Source organism: Sorex fumeus, unplaced genomic scaffold, assembly GCF_029834395.1.
Source record: "Sorex fumeus unplaced genomic scaffold, SorFum_2.1 ptg000122l, whole genome shotgun sequence".
NCBI lineage: Eukaryota > Metazoa > Chordata > Mammalia > Eulipotyphla > Soricidae > Sorex > Sorex fumeus.
The window spans coordinates 32,445,551-32,465,907 of record NW_026606179.1 but is presented as its reverse complement, the minus strand read 5'-3'; the positions used below and the strand labels follow the sequence as shown (position 1 = coordinate 32,465,907).

General features: G+C 55.9%; 2 protein-coding genes across 4 annotated transcripts in view; one reads left to right on the top strand and one right to left on the bottom strand.

The window, feature by feature from the left end:
- BRD7 (bromodomain containing 7) overlaps nucleotides 1-5,529 on the top strand; it is a 36,649-nt gene extending 31,120 nt beyond the window's left edge. Inside the window, exons 12-17 of one of the 2 annotated variants that reach the window (XM_056135990.1) lie at nucleotides 234-345; nucleotides 2,381-2,437; nucleotides 4,144-4,255; nucleotides 4,523-4,666; nucleotides 4,883-5,026; nucleotides 5,297-5,529. In XM_056135990.1, coding sequence (XP_055991965.1) covers nucleotides 234-345; nucleotides 2,381-2,437; nucleotides 4,144-4,255; nucleotides 4,523-4,666; nucleotides 4,883-5,026; nucleotides 5,297-5,352 — 625 coding nt within the window. In that variant the 3' untranslated portion in view covers nucleotides 5,353-5,529. Of the gene's footprint in view, nucleotides 1-233; nucleotides 346-2,380; nucleotides 2,438-4,140; nucleotides 4,256-4,522; nucleotides 4,667-4,882; nucleotides 5,027-5,296 lie in introns of both variants that reach the window. The other variant, XM_056135989.1, reaches the window with a different exon arrangement.
- Nucleotides 5,530-9,835: 4,306 nt separating this feature from the next.
- The window catches only part of ADCY7 (adenylate cyclase 7), a 53,281-nt gene continuing 42,759 nt past the window's right edge, over nucleotides 9,836-20,357 (bottom strand). Inside the window, exons 11-26 of one of the 2 annotated variants that reach the window (XM_056136256.1) lie at nucleotides 18,469-18,660; nucleotides 18,165-18,199; nucleotides 17,707-17,790; nucleotides 17,492-17,564; nucleotides 16,978-17,075; nucleotides 16,198-16,282; nucleotides 15,875-16,000; nucleotides 15,187-15,279; nucleotides 14,329-14,501; nucleotides 13,567-13,663; nucleotides 13,096-13,251; nucleotides 12,248-12,394; nucleotides 11,904-12,008; nucleotides 11,687-11,801; nucleotides 10,751-10,875; nucleotides 9,836-10,544 (exon numbers count right to left, since the gene is read on the bottom strand). In XM_056136256.1, coding sequence (XP_055992231.1) covers nucleotides 10,398-10,544; nucleotides 10,751-10,875; nucleotides 11,687-11,801; nucleotides 11,904-12,008; nucleotides 12,248-12,394; nucleotides 13,096-13,251; nucleotides 13,567-13,663; nucleotides 14,329-14,501; nucleotides 15,187-15,279; nucleotides 15,875-16,000; nucleotides 16,198-16,282; nucleotides 16,978-17,075; nucleotides 17,492-17,564; nucleotides 17,707-17,790; nucleotides 18,165-18,199; nucleotides 18,469-18,660 — 1,851 coding nt within the window. In that variant the 3' untranslated portion in view covers nucleotides 9,836-10,397. The remainder of the gene's footprint in view (nucleotides 10,545-10,750; nucleotides 10,876-11,686; nucleotides 11,802-11,903; nucleotides 12,009-12,247; nucleotides 12,395-13,095; nucleotides 13,252-13,566; nucleotides 13,664-14,328; nucleotides 14,502-15,186; nucleotides 15,280-15,874; nucleotides 16,001-16,197; nucleotides 16,283-16,977; nucleotides 17,076-17,491; nucleotides 17,565-17,706; nucleotides 17,791-18,164; nucleotides 18,200-18,468; nucleotides 18,661-20,357) is intronic. The other variant, XM_056136257.1, reaches the window with a different exon arrangement.

Genomic DNA, 20,357 nt, shown 5'->3' with positions numbered 1-20,357 from the left:
CCGAGACGCACTTGTTTTTACTATATTTTTGATGTTGTCTAATTGTCTCGTGATGGTAAGTTTGTCACTGATAAATTCGTAAGTGCAGTGTTGTGCCTAGGCAGAAAGCTTCACCTCATTGTGTATAAATTAAGGGCACCTGATGGAAACAGTTGGCTACGAAAGGAGGATGAAGTCCTTAATTTACATAGATGATTCATACGAAAGTGACTGTTCTGACAACTCTCTTTCAGCATCCATGAGTTTTTGGCCACATGCCCAGATTACTCGTATGTTATGGCAGACAGTTTACTGGATGTGTTAACAAAAGGAGGGCACTCTCGAAGCCTGCGAGGACTGGAGTCGGTAAGACGCTGCTGGAGAGTGCTCGCGCCCAAGTCCCTGCATGTTCTGAAAGCTCAGGGGTTAGCCATCGTGACAGCTGAGCTCCATTCCCCAAGGCAGGGCCCGGCCTGGCTGGAGACCAGGAGTGAAAAACAATGAAGGGAAGTTGGCGACGGGGCTCCCAGGATCAGTGAACGGCAGAGAATTGTCATGATCTCTCAGTCTTGGGAATGTTGGAGTCAGAAACTGGGCTTTGCACTTCAGAGGGCAGCAGGTGCTGTGTCTCCACTAACAAAAACGGGAAGTCCTGCTCACTAGCTTAAAACTGAGTTGACCCCAGAGATCGGGAATGTGCTTTTCCTGATTGTTGAGTAATCGTGGTCAGAGGTTTAAGTTAGAAGAGGGGCTGGAGTGATAGCACAGCGGGTAGGGTTTGATTCCCAGCATCTCATATGGTCCCCCTGAGCACCACCAGGAGTGATTCCTGAATGTAGAGCTAGGAGTAATCCCTGTGCATCGCCAGGTATGACCCAAAAAGAAAAAGAAAAAAATTTACTGGAAGGAGGGGTTTGTAAGGGCTGCTTTAAGAGAAGATCTGCGGGCTCGGTGTTGGACGTTTGGCCAGCTGAAGTTCAAAGCTGGGCCTAAGAGAATAGAAGGAGTTAAGGCGCACCATCTCCCTCCCCTCTCCCACCATCACTGGGGCTGACCCGGGGAGCCCCAGCCCTGAGGGCCCCAGGTAGCACCACTTCCTCAGCACTTGGACCGAACCGCCAGTTGGCCAAGAATCGCCAGAGGTGCCGCTGGTGATTCCTGAGCACCACTTGGAACCCCCTGCCACCTAAAAAGAAAACCTTGCTCATTTCTCTCATTCATTAACACGTGTTAATTATCTCTAGTTCAGACATAGCTCATAAAGTGGAATAGATCAGACTTGGCTCCAAGATTAGAACAGAAAATATTGCTTCTGATGTAGAAGAGAAATGATGTTCAAAATCTTCTTGTCACTACAATTAGAGGGTCTTGGTGGGGGAGGGGGGGTCATAACTTGGGGTGGCTGAGTTATGTCGCTTGTTCTCTGCCCTCACTGTACTATTGCTGCTTGCACCTAATGACCTGTCAGAAATGCTGAACCAAACACCATTTAAAGTTTATTGAGAACTGCCTAAAACGCTGATTAAAAGACAGTGCAAGCGGCTAACCCGGGTCCGATCCATATTGGCCCCCAAGCACCACCATGAGTAATGCCCTGAGCATTACCGGGTGTAACCCATAAAGCAGAAAAGGGGGGGGGGACCCAGAATAGCTTTAGTGTGCACTTCCTCTCAATCTGAATGACTTCCAGAACTAAAATTGAGTATTTTGGAGTCGAAGCTATCCTGCAGTGAGTAGGGCACTTTCCTCACATGCAGGCGACCTGGGTTCAGCCCCCAGCATCTCATGAGGATCCCTGAGCCCGCCAGGTATGGCCCCAAAACCAAAAAAATTTACTAATTATTTAATGAAATATATTTTATACTTAAAGTTTTAGTTCCCTTCATTCAATATTCCTCTTTCCAAAATTTTTCACAGAACATAAAATGTTATAAGTGATACATTATTTATAATTTTGTTTTTGGGCCACACCCAGCAGTGCTGAGGGTTTATCTCTCGCCCTGTGCTCAGAGACACCCCTGGCAGAGCTGGGGGAGTTCATGCGGTTCCAGGGTGCCTCTGTTAATGCAAAATAGTTCCAAGGGTTCCTTCTGTCTTCCTGTTAGTTTTGCCTGTTGTTAAAAACAGGCTTTGTTTAGGTTTTACTCAGTACCTTCTTGAACATCTGTGTCTTATTGGTCATAGAACTATTGCTGTCCAAGTCGCCAGTAATAGAGATTGGCGGCTCAGAAGTGCTCTCAGGGGAGAGTACAGGTGCCTGCTGCCAGGCAGCAGACCCCCCCCAATCAGCCCTCGGTGCCTCTGCCAGCTGTGGCTCCGAATGTCATCTCTCCACATAACATCCCCCCTCCAAAAAAAAGGTCTCTCAGAAGCGTCTGATTTATTTTGGTTTTCCTTATAGACATCACCTGAGGATGAAGACCAGTCTAGAACACTTGACACAGCAAAAGAAACGGAGGTAATTTTGTCTCTAAGAAATCTTTTGGCGCCCAAGAGACAGTGCAGGGGTTAAGGGTTAAGGCACTTGTGTTCGTGTGCCACCCCTCCCCCCATCAGGCCCTGGCACCAGCATTGCATATGGTCCCGCCAGCATTACCACAAGTGACCTGCTAAGCACTGCTGGGTATGGGGAGGGAGGTGAGGCTGAGGGGAGAGAGAAAGAAAGAAGGGAAAAGAGAGATTGGAAATTTTTTTAAAAGGCCTAAATGGTAGTTTTATTTATAAAGAAATTGTTGGGCCGGAGCCCTAGTACTGAGGCACTTGGTCACAGCTGACCTGCATTCGATCTGGCACCATGTATGAGTCCCCTGAGCACTGCCAGGAGTGATCCCTGCGCTTGACCAGGTATGGCCCAAGAACCAAAAATATAAAAGAAAAATGTTTACTGAGATGAGAGAGACGCGAGCCCTTCAGCTGAGGGGGGAAATGTTGAAGATGTGAGATCGAGTAAAGGTCGATACAGACAGGTGGTATTTATGGAGGCACGTTGTGTGTGCGGGGGGACGGGGTGAGAATGAGCGGAATCTTGGAAATGGAAAAGGAGGCTGGGTAAGACCTGGCAAGCCCACGAAGTCCCTACTCACATGCAGAACCTAAGTCCTGCTGGCACCCAGTCACACAGGTGGCTTTTCTCCACACTGGTAGGTCCAGTCTGAAGTCAGGGGTAGAAATCATCTGAGGTTGGAGGGCAGTTTGAAGGATTAAGGGAATCGTTGAATTCCCATTACCGGATAGCCTGCTTTGCCTGTCACTAAAGAGCGTTGTTGCGGCGACAGAAATTCATAGTCTTGTGAGTCTAAAAGTGAAGCTCCATCCGTTTCAGGATTTGTCTTCTCCGGTGCCCCTTATCTTTGAGACGTGGAGGAACCCAGGAAGCATCTTGTGTTCAGAGGGCAGGGGTGCAAGTTTGTGGACTCTGAGAAGCAGGAAGCGTTGTCCTGGTCCCCAGAAGCACAGCACAGGCAGTGACAGGGCTCTCACGGAGCTCTAGAGTAGTTACCCCTCACCCGGACCGAGGATGCACGTGTCTGTTCCATCTGAGATGAGTGATGCTTGCTAGATGTAACACGAGAGTCCATTAGACAAGTAAAGAAAAGTGTTGCCTTGTGAACACTTTTTTGCCAAGATTTAGCAAATTTTTGTTTAGTGGTGGTGGGAGGGAGGGCGCTGTTGGAGATTGCTTCTCACCTGGTAGTACTTTGGGGTACTCCCAGTTTGGTGCTCAGGGATCACCCCTTGGGTGGTACTCAGGACCATGTGGTGCAAGATCTCGATCCCCTGCCTCACACATGCAGTGCTGGTGCTCTGCCACTCAGCCACGTCCCCAGCACAAGGACTGTCATTTATTTGCTGTGGAGGGTTGAGGCCACACTTGGCAGTGCTTAGGGCTTCCTCCTCACTCTGTGCTTAGGGGAAAGTCCTGGTGATGGCAGGCACCTTACCCCCTGTACTATCTCTCCAGCCTCTGGGAATGGCATTTCCAAGGAGTATTCTGAAAAGATATATTTACCTAGGCATCAGAATCATGACACCTCCCCTCCCCCCCGCCCCCAAAAGTGGGTGGAATAGAAGCTTATCACCGTAGAGGAAGTTAGGTTATGGTTTCTTGTGCTAGCACTGTTTTGTTGCAGGCTTAAATAATTTTCTTTCTTTCTGCTACAGCAGATTACAGAAATAGAGCCAGTGGGGCATTTAGATGCCAGTAACCAGGACAGACTCACAGCGTTGAAAGCAGTCACGAGCTTTGGTGCTCCCATTGAAGTGTTTGACTCTGAAGGTGAGTGTCTCCAGGGGGGCTGATGGCAACACCACTGGGCACAGGCGGTCCCAGCAGACTGTCACGGTGCCCATGAATAAGCCATTCGCCAAGCCACGGTTCTGTCCGGTGTGCTTCAGGGAATGGCAGGCATTTTTATGGTGGTGAGAGCTTTCATTCTCCTTGAGATGACTATCCAGTAAACCCAAGAGCATAGATCTTGCTTACTGCAGAAAATCCACACACATCTCTGCCCATATTTTCTTTAATGTTTTTCCAACCACACAGAAGCTGAAGTGTTCCAGAAGAAACTTGATGAAACCACCAAATTGCTCAGGGAACTCCAGGAAGCCCAGAACGAGCGTCTGAGCGCCAGACCCCCTCCCAACATGATCTGTCTCCTGGGTCCCTCGTACAGGGAAATGCATCTCGGTAGGTTGCCATTGGTCAGAAGAGGGTAAGGGGTCAGGGACAGGAAAATCCCTGGGAGCAGGGCGGGGTAGGGGAGGGCCTCACAGTAAAGGCTCATCTGAGTGCCAAACTGTTGGGTTTTTTGCATTTATATGTTCTGGGGATTGTGTTTCGTTTTCTGGTTATTTAAAGGAAGAGTAGTTCAGTATCTAGAACTGTTACTATTTTTCTTTCTAGCTGAACAAGTGACCAATAATCTTAAAGAGCTCGCACAGCAAGTAACCCCGGGTGATATCGTCAGCACGTACGGAGTTCGGAAAGCAATGGGGATTTCTGTCCCCTCCCCTGTCATAGAAAACAACTTGGTAGATTTAACAGAAGGTACGTCCCCTGTGTCTCCAGGAGAGTGGCGGTGCCGTGCCTCTCCCTGTAGGTGACGCTTTAAAGCTTTTGTTTTGCTGTGTTTGAAGTGGACCTTGATTCTTTTCGTCTCGTCTAAAGAAATCAGTGATGTCACACATTTGTCTGCCAGCAGTGATGAGCGCCTTTCATCTCGAACACCCACTCGGGATGCTGCCTGTCCCTCTGATCCCTGCCCGTCCCTTTTAAAACACTGGGGGAGGCGCTGACGGCAGCTCTTTTTCCTTTTAGATTTGGAAGACCCTAGGAAAACGGCAGTGGCTGAGTGTGGACCCGACGGGCTGTGAGCGGCTGGGATTGGAGTAGAGACTGTGTACATATTTTTTCACTCTTAACTTGGAGATGCTTTTCAGAAGATATTAAATATTTATAAATTGTGTTTTTAATTAAACCTTGGAACAATTAATTTTAATGTTCCAGAGATTGGACTTCCATTATTAGGTAATAAAGCTGAATCTCAATGAGCTATCTTGTGCTATCAGCTAAGTTACCCTTGATCTCGACCTGGGGCTGATTCTGAGGATGAAGTGGGAAGGAGAGAAGCAGCTCACACAGCAAAAAGTGCCTTTTTCATGACACCCATCCATAGACGTAATCCCCCAAATCATTTATTTTCCCACATTTGCCACAATCCCCATTAAAGATATTGTTGGTTTTGGTTTTGGTTTTGGGGGCCACAGCCAGCTGCACTCAGGGCTGACTCCTGGCTCTCTGCGCAGGGATCATTTTTCTGGTAGAGCTGGGGGGTACCCTTTGAGGTACTGGGTCGGCCAGATGCAAGGCAAGCACCCTGCCCACGGTCCTACCATTCTGGGCCCCCATCAGAGATCTTCTAGCCAAAGAGTTCCATGACGTATCACAGCTTTGTCGGTGGACGTGCTCAGATAAGGAGCCCTTGAGAAGGCCGAGTGCGGCTTCGAGCTAGGGCTCCCCCAAGCCGTGTCCTTCCAGAAGGGGGAGAGCCTGCTGCACCCGCCTCTCTCCAGCTCAGTGACTGGGTCCCCAACCCCTTGTCTGCATGCACAGTGAGAGCACGTCCACTCTTGATGACAAGACAGAGACTGGGCTATATAACTCAGGGGCAGAGTACTTGTCTCACAAGTGGTAGACCTTGGGTTTCTGGCACAAAATTAAAAAAAAAAAAAAACTTAGGATGTCCTAGGTTGTCCCCTCTGCCCGCCAGAGTAGGGAAGTGAGTAGGAGATGGGGCGGTGCCCCAGCTGCTGCCCCACCCTGGCCCGAGCGCCCACACATTGGGTCGGGTCAGCTTGCTGACTGGAAGCTGTGAGGGTGCTTCTTTTCACTCTCTACTGTTACTCTCGACTACAGTGAAAGAATAAGATACACTGAGCCATCCTTGGATGGCTGAGCTTAGAGAGGAGTCGATGTTTGTCTGTCCCCAGTGGCCCTGACCCGATGGCCCTTTCATCTGCGATACAGCAGTCACGTACCTGAGCATCTAAGTAGAAGACCTTGTCGTGGAGTCCAGCACTCATCACAGTCACCAGACTGTCCCATCCCCTCACCCCACAATCATCCAGGTATAAACCGTGCTCAGCCTTTCTACATAAGACTTCCTTCTTTTTTTTTTTTCTGGTTTCCTTAACCTTGAAAACAAATCGTGAACAAATTAAATAAAGAAAAATCCTCTCCAGAGTTAGCACTATAGCTCTGTTCTCCCATTCTTCATCGATTTGTTCGAGCGGGCACCAGTAATGTCTCCATTATGAGACTTCTTGTTACTGTTTTTAGCATATCGAATACGCCATGGGGAGCTTGCCAGGCTTTGCCATGCGGGCAGGATACTCTCGGTAGCTTGCTGGGCTCTCTGAGAGGGTCAGAGGAATCGAGGAATCGAACCTGGGTCGGCCGCATGCAAGGCAAACTCCCTACCCACTCCAAAGTTAGAGATGACCTAATGTTTTTAAAAAAAAGTGGAAAAGTAGCCAGAGAGCTAGTACAGTAGGTAAGGCACTTACCTGGTTTGATCCCTGGCACAAAATACAGTTCCCCCAAGCACCCCCAAAAGTGGAACTGAGGGTAGTCAGGAGTAAGCTCTGAGCGCTGCCCGGTATCACACACACACACACACACACATACACCAAGGAAAAATAAAAAGTTTGAATGTCTGAATCTTTTGGTCAGCGAGAAAGGGAACGCTCCCTGCCTGTTGGCCAATTGGACTAGCAGTTTAATATGAGCGCCCACAGGTTCAGTGCTGGGGTGACAAGAATTATCCTGGCCACCTGAATATGCTCTGGCGCCTTCAGGACAACACCCAGCCAGAGTGGGAGGGACCATGTGATGCCAGGGATCAGTCCAGGGCAGGCTGTAATTGACATGACATGTAAGCTCTGCTGGTGGAGAGGGGGGTCTCCCCATGACTGACAGTCAAGTTCTGCTGATGTTGAGGGGGTCTCCCCAGCAGTGCAGACTTGGCCGTGCTGGGCCCATCAGGGACTCTGTTCACAGCCTCACCATGCATGTCTGAGCTGTTTCCCTGGCCCTGCCTGATGCCTAAACTTTTTTTTTTTTTTGTCTACATAGCTAAAGTTCTTAAAACCAGAAATATTTAATTCAGGGCACTTTAGGACATATAGGTTTTCCAGAATGCTTATTTAATATATGAAAATAAAAATGTAAAAATGCTGGTGTTTTCTAAAAATGAAATACAACATTTTGAAACATGTTACAGATCTATACATACATATTCAGTATGCCAGTTCCCCCCTTTTCCGCATATTTCTGTACATTGAAATATACACAAAGTATACTGTAGTTAACCATCTTTTTGTTAGGCAATTTCTTAATAAGTAAACCAGAAAACTTCAGGTGTAGTTTTCACTATTGAAAGTCATAAGGCTGCCACTGTTGTAAAATGGTATTTTGTTTTTGGTTTTTTTTTGGGGGGGTGTTGCTTTGGGGGTCACACCTGGCTTTGTACTCAGAAATTACTTTTGGCAGTGCTCTGGGGAACATATGGGATGCTGGGGATCGAACCCAGGTTGGCCACATGCAAAGTAAACACCCTACCCACTGTTCTGTTGCTCCGCCCCTGCAACAGAAGAATGTGAGGCATGTCCTTGACCCCTCTGAAGGTCAAGTAGGAAGGTGTCTGTCATAAAACACAGTGACTCCTCTGAAGAAATGGCTTGATAACGCGTCAAAAGAACTTCAGGTGGTTTTTATGTTCGGTTCTTCATTATGGCCTGATTCATTATGACCTGAACATTGAAAGTGGAAAACTCATCCCAGCCCTATGGAAATAGAGAACAAAAATAATTGCCAGTTGAGTTTTCTTCAGATCCCAGTTACAGTGTCTGTTGCTGAGCGCAAAGAAGTCACTTTCACGGGTAGAAATGGGAGTGATGAGTAAATGCACCTAGAAACTGCTGTGTCCACGGTCAGCAGCCAGACCTTCCTCCTTCCAGGATGGACACCCACTCGCTGCTGGACTTAAGAACAGAGGTTTTCATACAAGCCTCCCTGCAACCCAGCCTTCAGGTCGAAGCCAGAAAACAATCTGTAAGGTTGGTTTCCCTACCAACGTTTTCTACAAAAAATTCATCTTTTCTTTGGTTTCTGGGGTTGCAGCAGTGCCTGAGGAAGGCCCCTGGCAGGTTGGGTACCACATGGTGCCAGGGATCGAACCCAAGCCACCAACATACAAAATATACACCCCAGCCCCATAAAGTCCTCTGTACGAGGTCTGGAAATTTCATTGTGACTTCAACTGCATCCGACCCATCAGAGCTGCCAAGAACTACTTGGCACCTTTGTGCAGGTTCTGGGTCCGTCCCTTCTCCAGGCTGCTCTCAACATGGTCTGCTCTGCCCCAGCCTCTCCCTCCCGAGAAGGCCTGGGGGCTGGAGCCACAGTACAGGCAGGCAGGGCACTTGCCTTGCATGTGGCTGACCCAAGCACTCCCCCCAGCACCCCAGATGGTGTCCCAACCCGCCCCCCTCCCACCACCACCACCACACACACACACACCAGGAGTGATTCCTGAGCACTGCTGTGTAAGGCCCCAGAATAAAAGAAGCAGGTCTGACTTCTTCATGGCTCTGTCTGCGGTCCTGGGTCATCTTTTGAGATCTCCTATATGCAAGATCCTTCGGTTTCATTTCTGAGAGCTCAGGGCTAAAGATCCTTAGTAAAGAGTGAAGGTCACCTACTAGGTTTTGAGACACTGGGTCTGTGGCAGCACCCGCTATGGGTAATTTGGTGATTTCTCCACCTGCAGAACCAGCAGGTGGCTTGTGTCCATCCCAGGGGACGTGAAGCGCCACCCCGGCAGCCCGGCTTTGCACCGACCTTGATTTCACTGGGGCTCACAGACATCTCAGTGCTCGTGAGCAGGATGAGGGAAGCGTCCCCAGCACCCCCTGCCTAAGACGGGGCAGAGACCGTTGAAGCTCTTCCAAGTTGGCTGTGAGGCTTGACGAAATGGAACGAAGGGGTTCTCTGCAGAGCCTCCTCTGCCCAGGCTGAGAGCTGGGGGAAGGGGGGGGCAGCCAAGACTGCTGGAAGAGCCCCCAGAGCAGGAGGCTGAAGAGAAGTGCCGAGGGCCTTTTTTCTGAGCTCTCCCCGACTGACCCTGCCGTGGAATGCTGGCCTCAGCCACCAACGCAAGGAAAGCCAGGTCCCCGCCAAGCTCCTGGCCTTTTCATTAGGAGCCACGTTCCCCCCTCCCCGGCGCTGCAGCCCCGAGGCAGACAGCGGACGCTGCGGGAGCCCTACTAGTGTCAGTGCTTAAAGAGGCCGAGAAGACCCTGGAGGAAGAGGCTTTATCTGGCATCTAAGAAGTTACTTAAAAGGAAATGCCCGTTTCAGAATGTAGCCGTTTGAAGCAACCCAGCGGACAGAGATGGCAAGAAATAACAAAAGTCTGCGATGCTTTTTTGTTTTTCTTGTTTTTTCCTATGGAAAACCACGCATACTAAAATAGACGTCCTGTGTGCCAGTCTACAGTGAAAGCGTAGATTCCTCTTGCCGGTTGGTCGGGGAGAAAGGATGTGGACACCCATCCTGGTCCTGCACCTTAGGGGGATGGGAGATGGGGCGGCCAAACTCAGCGGGGAGCCTGGAGGCCCATCCTGGCACTCGGGTCCCTGTGTGGTGAGGTGGGCCAGTGCCACCTCAAGCTGGAGCTGCAGCTCACACATCCCAGCGGCCTTCGTGCGCAAGCCCAGAGAAGGCAGGCACAGTTGCCATCATCTGTGGTTATGGGCGCATACATCCCTGGCCTGCCTTGGTGGCAGGCTCTTGTCTCCCCAGCTTGCTTCAGAGAAGGGAATTGGCTTCCAGCGTGTCCCCCGTCTACCTGGAGTCCTCAGTTCAGGCCCAGCCCCTGAAACTTGGCTGTGTCCGTGCAGACAAAGTAAGTCCTGAGTTCGCCCTTGCCTTTCACGTTGATCAGCCCTCGGCACTCACAGGAGTAGCCCAAGCCCTGGAGGATGACGCACGTCTCTTCCGTGACCTGAGAGGGGGAAAGAAGAGCTCGTGTGAGGCAGGAGGAAAACCAGGGCGAGAGAGCCGGGGAGGAACCAGCCCAAGAGCAGCATATGTGGATGTCCTGGTTTTCCCATCTGGAAGTTTCTGGCGGGGTTCACACAGCTGAAGGGCGGCAGAACCAGGTCTGCTCACCCAGAGGGACTCCCGGTCCCTCGATCTCGGGGTTTTTACCTGGATCTTCCCAAGTTCTCCCGTGCTCTCCATGCGGCTGGCGACATTGACTGTGTTTCCCCAGATGTCGTACTGAGGTTTCCGCGCCCCGATCACACCGGCGATCACAGGCCCATGGTTTATGCCTAAAGGAAACATTGGCAGTGGGCCCAGGGGCAGTGCGGTGGGCTCCTGTCCTGAGGGGACAGTCACAGGAAGCACCACCAAGCAGCTGAAGGGGGCGGGAAGTACCCCTCAGACTATGACTTGGAAAAACTGGCTTAACGAGGCTGTCTGGGGGCTGCTGCTTCCCTTCTTCAGAGACATAAATGGCGGACCCCTAGCTCAAAGGAGTCAATGGCATTGTTCATTAGATTTTTTTTTCTTTTTGGGTCACACCCGGCGATGCTCAGGGGTTACTCCTGGCTCATGCACCCAGGAATCACTCCTGGCGGTGCTCGGGGGACCATATGGGATGCTGGGAATCGAACCCAGGTTGGCCCTGTGCAAGGCAAACACCCTACCTGCTGTGCTATATCGCTCCAGCCCCATTGTTTTAGATTATAAGATCAAGGTCAGGTCGCACATCGCTCATGTACAGCCAGTGATTTGGCTGGGGGGGGGTGGGGGGTGGGGGGTGATGATCTCTCTTCTCTGCAGTGGCATATTCCTATTTGCCACTCTCATTTGTTTTGTTTGGGGGCCACGTCCGACAGTGCTCAGGGCTCACTGCTGGCTCTGGATTTAGGGATCATTCCTGGCGGGGCTCGCTCAGGGGACTGTATGTGGTGCCAGCGATCAGGGTTGAAGCCAGGTTGGCGGTGTGCAAGACAAGTGCTGTGACTGTCCGGCCCCTATGCTTACCACTTTCAACAACTATAAATAATAATAAAAACAAAAACACAAAGGCTTATTCCCCAGTGGACCGGGAGCTGGGAGCAGCAGGGCACTCCTCACCCACGCGCAGGCGGAAGTTGTTGAAGGAGTGCCGGTTGATGCCGTCCAGCTTGCTCATCAGGGCGATGCTGAAATCCACCATGATGCTGATGTGGGCATGCTGCCGCTCCAGCTCCTGGGGGGGGGACAGAGCAGGCATTGGGTGAGCAGAGATGCGTGGGGGGAGGGACCCTGGCCGCCTGCACTGGTGCCCGTGCCCCGAGGGAATGCCACGCACTTGGTTCTCGTGCCCTGAGGGAATGCTGAGCCCTGCCGCTGCCATGTAGGTGCTGCCGATGGTCTTGATCTTCTCCACGCTGCTGAACTTGGGCTTCAGCAGCAGCTGCAGGACCCAGAACGCAGAGTGAGGCAGGGGCAGGCCAGCCAGTGCTGCAGAGGGGCTGTCCCCACCTACGCTCCACCTCCTCTGCGTCTGGCTTCTCCCCAGCCGCCCCCACCCTCCCACCATCTGACTCCTGCATAGGGGCTGGTGCAGCCTGGCAGCACCCCTAGGAGCACGGCTCATGTGGCCAGAAACCATGAAGCCACAGCCACAGCCCACCGCCCCCCGTGCACCAGCACCTCATCGAAGTCAGCGATGATCTCGTTGAGCAGACGCAGGCACTCCAGGCCCTCCTTGTTGACGTCGCACTCCGTGTAGAAGACCTTGAAGTCCGGCACGGACGCAAACATGACGCACACGCAGTCGTAGGACTGATGGTACCAGTCCTGGATCGAGGAGCGAGAGAGGGGCACGTTAGAGCCTGCTGGGGCTCTCCACTGGGCAAACCAGTGGCAATTAAAAAGTAGGAGGCTCCAGGTTGAAGCCAATAGCACAGCGGGGAGGGCTTTTGCCTTGCACGTGGCCAACCCGGGTTTTTGATCCCCGGCATTCCATAGGGTCTCCCGAGCACCGCCAGGAGTAATTCCTGAATGCAGAGCCAGGAGGAACCCCTGAGCATCACCAAGTATGACCAAAAAACAAAACAAAGTAGGAGATCTGCAGTCGGTTGAGAGAAGCCAGGACCAGGCTCAGGTGAAGATTTGCTCTTCAGGGCGTGGGTCTGTGTGACTCAGGCTAAGAGACCAGGGGTGAGGGGCAGCTGACAGCCAGGAGACCCGTAAGTCCCTCTCCCTGGTGGCTGGACATGCACCTTATTCCTCAGCACCAGCTGTCCGGCCCAGCAGGAGGCACCGCTGCCCCATTTTATGGATGTGAATGCCACGGCATACTCCAGGCTCTGTGCTCAGGGATCAGCCCTGGCAGGCTCGGGCACCATATGAGGTGCTGGGAATCAAACTCAGTGAGGCCACGTACTATCTCTCCAGCCCCAAAGCTGTGTTCTGAGGCAGCACCCTGCCATCAGCTGGGCCTGGCCTCCCAGGCCTTCTCAGTGGGACCTCCCTCTGTCCCTGGTCCCCTTCCTCACCTCATTTAACTTGTCACCAATGAAGTGGGCAGCCACGTGGGCTGGGAGGACATTCTCCAGCAGCAGACGGTTCACGTTCTCCATGGTCTCGAACTCCTCGTGCTCCTTCTTGAACTTCTTCTTCCACAAATAATCCAGGCGGCAGTAATAGTCGATCTGTGGGCAGCAGGCACACCGGTTCCAGTGGCAGGGAACTCGTGCCACCCGTGGGCTCCTGAGCCAGCCCACCCTGTGCGCTGGGGCATGTCTCCCACATGGCAGCCAGCACCCGGGCACCTCTGCAGCCCAGCCAGCTGTAGCACCCGGCCCTCCCTGCAGGGCCCCGGCAGACAGCTGGGTCCCCAACAGGAGAGATGGGCCTCACCGGGGCTTCCCCAGGACTGTCTCCTGTCCGGGTGCGGCCGGCGCCAACCCTCCACGTCAGGGCAGGAGGTCGTGGCTCAGCTGAGCTAGGGGTGCGGAAGTGCCTACCTGTCTGGAGAGCATGATGAGCGTGACGTAAAACAGAACCAGGTAGAAACAGGTCATGGTCCTCCTCAAATCCCAGCAGGCAGAGAGTGGGGAGCTGCTGGCATGAAGGGAAAGGCGGGGTGAGCTTCGGTTCCCACGGGCCACACACACACACACACACACACACACAAACACGTGCACACAAACACGTGCACACACATGCGTACACACATGTACACAAACACATGCACAGACATGCGCACGCACACATGTGCACATGCACACACACGTACAAACGTGTTCAGACACATACATGCACACACGCATACATGCACACACAGACACATGCACACAGACACACACGCGCACACATTCATGCGCGCACACATCTAGCACACACACATCCACGCGCGCACACACACAGGCACACACCGAGGTGGGAAAGTTGAGGGTGAGCCAGGCAGACCCCATCTCAATCCACCAGGGCCCGAGCCTCCTTTCCCCAGCCACACAGGCCCTGTCTTTCCCGTGTAAAGGTGCCATACTGTCCCTGGGCACAGACAAGCTCTTCCCAAAACTCGAGGACACAGGTGCAGGAGCTGGGACCCTGCCCCCACCCCAAATGGGCAGCAGGGCAAGAGGAGCCCCGTGGCCTCCGTGGGACCAGGAGCGTCCATTCCCCAAGAGCGTCTGTGAGTCAGCCCCTCGCGGCTGCCCCTTCTGGGGTGGGGGCGCACCCGTGAGATGACACTGACACCCAAGCAGGTGCCGCCCCGGGCCCACCTGATGGTGGTCTGGGTGAAGTTGGCCACAGCACACTGGTCCCGGCACGGGGAGGCGAAGACTGCCAGGTAGGCCACCAAGGCCACGGTCAGCAGCACCACCTTCAGTTCCAGGCTCATCCTCAGGAAGACAGAGCAGGCGATGAAGGCCAGGATGCAGCTGCAGGTGTAATACTGGGGAGACAGCCCCCACCCACAGTCACCCCAGGGTGGGAGCCCGCAGAGCCCAGGCAGCCACACGCCCACACCGGAGACTGGGGCTCGGGGCATCCTGAATGCCTGTTTCTGTCTGAGGGTCTGAGCACACACAGGAGGGCACTCGGAGGCTACACCCGGTTAGACAGGTGCTCGGGGGTCATGTCCAGCAGTGCTCTGAGGACCAGGTGGTGCCGGGCTTCAAAACCAGGGCCCCCACGTGCAACCACTGAGCCACAGCCCCGCTCAATGCATTTAATTTAATGGTGGTGAAAGGCAGGGTCCCGGGATAGAGTACAGCGGGTTGGGTGCTTACTGCACATGGCCAACCCAAGGTCGATCCCCGGCACCCCGTAGGGTCCCCTGAGCCCACCAGGAGAGACCCCTGAGCACACAGCCGGGAGTGATTCGTGAATACTGCCAGGTGTGACTCAACACACACACACATACACATGGCTAGTAGAGTGTGAGTGTGACAAAAGTCAGTTCTGCCTGAGCTTCTCTTCCCCAAAGGACATCTCTGTCCCAGACCACATGTGCCTGCCCCAGACCGAGGTGCCTACCCGGGGATGCAGGTGCTCCTTAAGGTGACTGAACTCTGCTTGTTCACACCCCCGGTGCCAGGGAGTCGGGGTGGGGGGGGGGGCGGGGTGGGCACACTCACCGGGAGTTCACACAGGGTGTCCTGGGGGTCGGCCCCCACCCTCAGGCCTGGGTCTGTCTGGTTGGGGGCGCACAGTGGGGTGGACACCAGTCGCTGCAGGGGAGAATGTCCCAAAGGGCAGTCAGGAGGCTGTGATGGGCGACCCAGGTAGAAAACAAGCAAGCACCCCAGAGCAGAGGGCACAGGGAGGAAGGGGCATGGACAAGGGCAGGGTGGGGATGCGGAGCACCCTTGCTGGGGGCACCGGTCAGCAGCAACCAGCAGGCCGAGCTCATGCCCGCAGGAGACCCGGCTCCCATCCCAGCACCCCACAGCCCCCGAGAAGCACCAGGGTGGAGCCGAGGGAATCTCACATGCCCGCCCCCCCCCCCCCCCACACCTCCTGCCAGGATCGCCCATGGCTAGTGGGGAAACTGAGACTCAGAGGTGGGGCAAACGTCCCCCAGGGGGGCGGGGCTGAACCAGGATGTGAGAGTCTGAAATCTCGACCTCAACCTTGTGGGGTTGGTTGCAAGGCCCTGCGGGGGCCCCGCATCCTGGTCGGGAAGCGCGGCTGGGGTGCTCAGAGCAGCCCGGAGCCCCAGGTTAGCCACACGTAGCTTCGAGCGCCAGATCCTAGAGTCCAGAGTCCCCCAGGCACGAGCCGCCCACCCAGCCTCCCACCCTGCCCCGCCACCCCACAACGCACCAGGTTGACAATGGCCACGGTCAACAGGCTGCCCGTGGTCAGCACGGCCAGGCACAGGCGCAGCAGGGGCTGTGTTTCCACGCTCTCGGACAGGGCACGCAGCATCGTCCAGGCGGGCCAGCACCTCTGCGGGGCCACGGATGGCGGGGTGATGGTCAGGGACTGAGGGAGAGCCGGCCCGAGGTCCCCACCCAGGGGGACCACCCTGTGCGCAGGGCCACTCAGACAGGCAGGGCCACCCCTGGGCTGCACCCGAGCAGCCCCCAGAACAGCATCTGTGCGGGCACCCGGGAGGGGCCCCGCGGTGGGCAGCCCCCACTCACCAGAAACTCGTCGGCAAAGCACAGGCCCAGTGCCAGTGCCAGCACGCAGGCCACCAGCCCAAAGGAGACCCCCAGAGCTGCCTTCCTGGGGGGAGGAGAGACAGATCCAGCAGGGGCACCCCCTGCCCGCCTCCCCATTCTCTGGCTCCATCACCTTCTGCCCCTTCCTGATGGCACCTGAGACTCAGCACAGCCTGAGCCATGCCTGGTCCCGCTCTCATCCCAGGTAGCGAGAACACAGCTGCCCCAGCTTCTCCCTGGGGCTACGCAAGCCCAGTCTTCTCTCTTTAGCACCTTCTGACCCCCACCCTCCCCAGCCTCCACCCCACGGCAGCCCTTCCCCACACAGTCACACTCCCACCACAGGGGCAAGACTGGGCCCCAGGCCCTCCCAGGGCCAAACACAGGTGACAGGAGATGCAGCTGGACAGAGCCTGCAGAAGGTCAATCAAGGACTAGGCACCAGGGCTGGAGTGATAGCACAGCAGGTAGGGCATTTGCCCTGCACGCGGCTGACCCGGGTTCGATCCCCGGCATCCCATATGGTCCCCCGAGCACCGCCAGGAGTAATTCCTGAGTGCAGAGCCAGGAGTCACCCCTGAGCATCACCGGGCAAGACCCAAAAAGCAAAAAAAAAAAAAAAAAAAGAACGAGGCAGCCCCATCAGGCCCTGAGTGGACTCTCACACAACCCCTTACAACTGGCCCCTCACTCCACTGATCCCCCCAGGTGATTCCTGTTCCCAGCCCTGAGGGCTATGCCATCATGCCACCCACTGACCTGGGCATCTGCAGGGCATGGACGAGCAGGATGCAAGTGAAGACAACGCCAGCACAAGCGAAGTAGAGACGGACCCGGGGTATGGGCACCAGGCGGTACTGGGGAGCACAGAGGGACATGAGGGGCTGCCTCCAGTTCGGGGAAGAAAGTCAGGGCTCCTCAAGACTGCCCCGGGCAGGCCCTCACTCCTGGAGGTGTCTGGGGACCCCTCACTAAGCCAGCCTCAGGCCCAGAGGGTCCCCAAGCCCCAGACTCAGCCGGGTGCCCCTGCCCCCTAGGGAAGACCCTGATGAGTTGACATGAGCATGAGGACTCAGGGGAGGCACGAGGATTGAGGGGTGCAAAGATTTGGAGGGATGAGGATTTGGGGGTGTGAGGTGCCTCAGCACCCGAGCCCACCCCAGCATGTCAGCTACACGGTGGGGCCGGGGAGAACTGGCTGGTGTGAGCACCCACAGCCCCCCTGAGCCCAGGCCTCCAGGGAACCCCACCCAGCTCCAAGGCAGAGCCTTACCTCTCGCTCGAAGCCTGGCTCCTGGAAGATGGACCCACAGCGGGAAAAGTCGTCGGAGCGAGAGCAGCAGGGCCTGTGGACAGGCAGTGGGGGCTGGGGGCATCCTGGTGGGGCAGCGGGTGGCAGGAGGCACCACGAGGGAAGGCAGGTGGCACATGGGGCATCCTGGACGGGGAGGGGTGGGAGGAGCAGTGGGGGGAGGGGCGGACCCTCACCTCGTGGAGCTGAGCCCCTCAATGGCTGACAGCATCTCCTCGTCAGAGGCGTCGTCCTCCGCCCGCCCCCTGGGAGACGCGCTCCTGGAATCAGAGCCCACCGCTGGGTCACCCCAGGGCCAGGGTCCCCGACTCTGACCAGCCCAGAGAGGGCAAGTGAAGGCTCAGCAGCACTGGCCAGCAGGAAGCAGGGGATGGCCCCCAGTGGCCCAGAGCCAGCACTGAGCCCAGCACCCCCTCATCACCAGCCCCGACAGATGTGTGCACACCGCGGGTGCATCGCTGAGTGCTACTGCGAGAAACATTTGGTCCCCCCAAACCCACGCATGCCACATGCCATGCTCAGGGCTGGTCCAGGCAGCCTGCCTTGAGGAAAAGGGGGGTCGGCGGGGGCAAAGCAGAGTTTGAATAGGAAGCAAGGCCTAGCTTAGGAGAGAGATGGAGGATGTCACACGTACCTGTCAGGGGTCCGGTGGCGCCGCAGGGGAACGGCCTGCAAGGAGATGAGGACACAGGTGGGGAGTCTGCAGCCCCCAGCACCTCGAGAAAGGGTGTCGGGGACATCCAAGCTACAGGGAGCCTGAGCGAGGCCTGACCTCTCTGCTGGGGAGCCAAGAGCAGGGACCCCGCAGCCACCTGGGGTGGGGGGGACATCCTCCAAACGCTCACTCCCCCAGGCTCGGGGCAGGCGGAGGTGCAGAGGGCGCCCGCCCGTTTCACAGATGGAGACAGCGAGGCCTGATCCCGGGGGCAGGGCCCTACCTTGGCCCTCCGCCCATTGGGCACCAGCGTCTCGGTGCTGCTCACGCTCTCACGGTGGCTGAGGTGTGCGAAAGGCCGCGCGGCACCCCAGGACTCCAGGTAGCGCGTCATGCGCACGGACGCCCGCATCTTCAGGGTGGCATCTCCCTTGGGCTTGGCCAGGTGCTGGCTGGGCGGGGGCGGCTGCTGGCTCTGCGGGCACAGACGCAACTGTTGCACCCGCCGGCCGGCACGGGGAGCAAATGCCGCCCCTCGGGACCAGGCCTGGCTCCCCAGTCCCTGTGTGGGGAAGCCCCTAGGCGTGGCCCCCAGACCCCCAATACAGCCAGGAAATAAGCCCGAAGTCCCAAGGCCACCGAGACTCCTTGGAACTAGACGACACCCCTGGGGTCTACGGGCCCAGGCCCTGCCCACAGATGCACCCCCAGGGGCAATATTCCAGGGTGCCCATTCGGTAGCCCCTGAAGCCTCACCCCTTGCCCCTTGATGTGGAATGGTGTGCTGAGCGAGGGGCACAGCCCAGGCAGCCCTGCTCCCCCATCACTTAAGAGCAATGAGCACAGGGGCTGGAGTGATAGCACAGTGGGAACAGTGTTTGCCTTGCACAAACCTGACCCAGGATCGATTCCCAGCATCCCATATGGTCCCCTGAGCACCACCAGGAGTAATTCCTGAGTGCAGAGCCAGGAGTAACCCCTGTGCATCTCCAGGTGTGACCCAAAAAGAAAAAAAGTCGGGGGGGAGGAAAGCCTGAACTGGAAGGGAGAGATCCCCAAGGCAACCAGAGCCACCCCGCTCTACCTGGTCTGTTTGGAAAACAGCGACCCTGGGGTACCCACATGGACCAGCACCCAGACCCCAGTTGAGCCTTCAAGCAACTTCCCAGAAACTTCCGACCCTTTCAGGAGGGCATGTATTCAGGCCCATACCCTGCCAAAAAGAGGGCAGGGAATCCAGCCTCCAGGAGACTGGGGGTGCAGCGGCACACACACATTTGTGCACATTCATGCACAAACACAGACACACACAGACACACAATATAACTAAGGTGAGTCTGTGTCGCTGCTGTGCCAGAGAAGCAACAAGCCCTGTGGCCACCCGAAGGGAGTGTATGGACAGGGAAAAGGTGGGAAAGGTTGGGCCCAGGCAGTCCCAGCTGGGCTGTGTGGGGCCTGAAGCATCTCTGCCCGGACACTGGGGAAGCAGCTCAGGGAGGGTCCAGGGTAGCCCCCTCCTGGCCCAAGGGTCTGGGTCCTCCCCAGGGAAGCGGCAGGTGACGCCAGGAACGGGCAGGCCCTCAGCTCCGGCACTGTTTGTGCAAAGAGCATATCCACGGGCACCTCTGGAGGGGCCTGCATGGTGCCAGCTGTCCCCCAGGGCAGGATTCTGCCCGCTTCCCTCACTAGCCAGCTGAATACCCTCTCGGCCTGGGTACAGCCTGGGGAAGAGCCCCCGCCTCCAGCCTGCCCACGCTGAGCTCGCACTGACAAAATGAGGCCACCACCAACAAAATGAGGCGAGAGCAGGTCAGGGGGACAGGGGAGAAGTGTGGTGGGAGGGTCCTGCGGAGGGCTGAGGTGGGGGTGGGGCGGGCAGTGGGACAGCAGGGAGACGAGCCCCCGGAGAAAAGAGGGGGTCAGAAGCGGGCAGGGTCTGCAGGGAGGTCGGGGCATGGGACTGGGCTGTACTCCAGCCCCTGGGGGCCCTGGAGTTCCCGAGAAGCCCTGAGGCCGGGACCCTGGGGAGCAGCTCCCAGACCAGCCATCCCCGCTCCTCCCCCCTCCCCTGCCCCCAGACAGTAGCTGACCAGAGCCCCGTTCCGAGCAGAGCGGGAAAGAGTGCTGGGGGCACATTCCTGAGTGAGCCCCGAAAAGGACGTGCCCACAGCT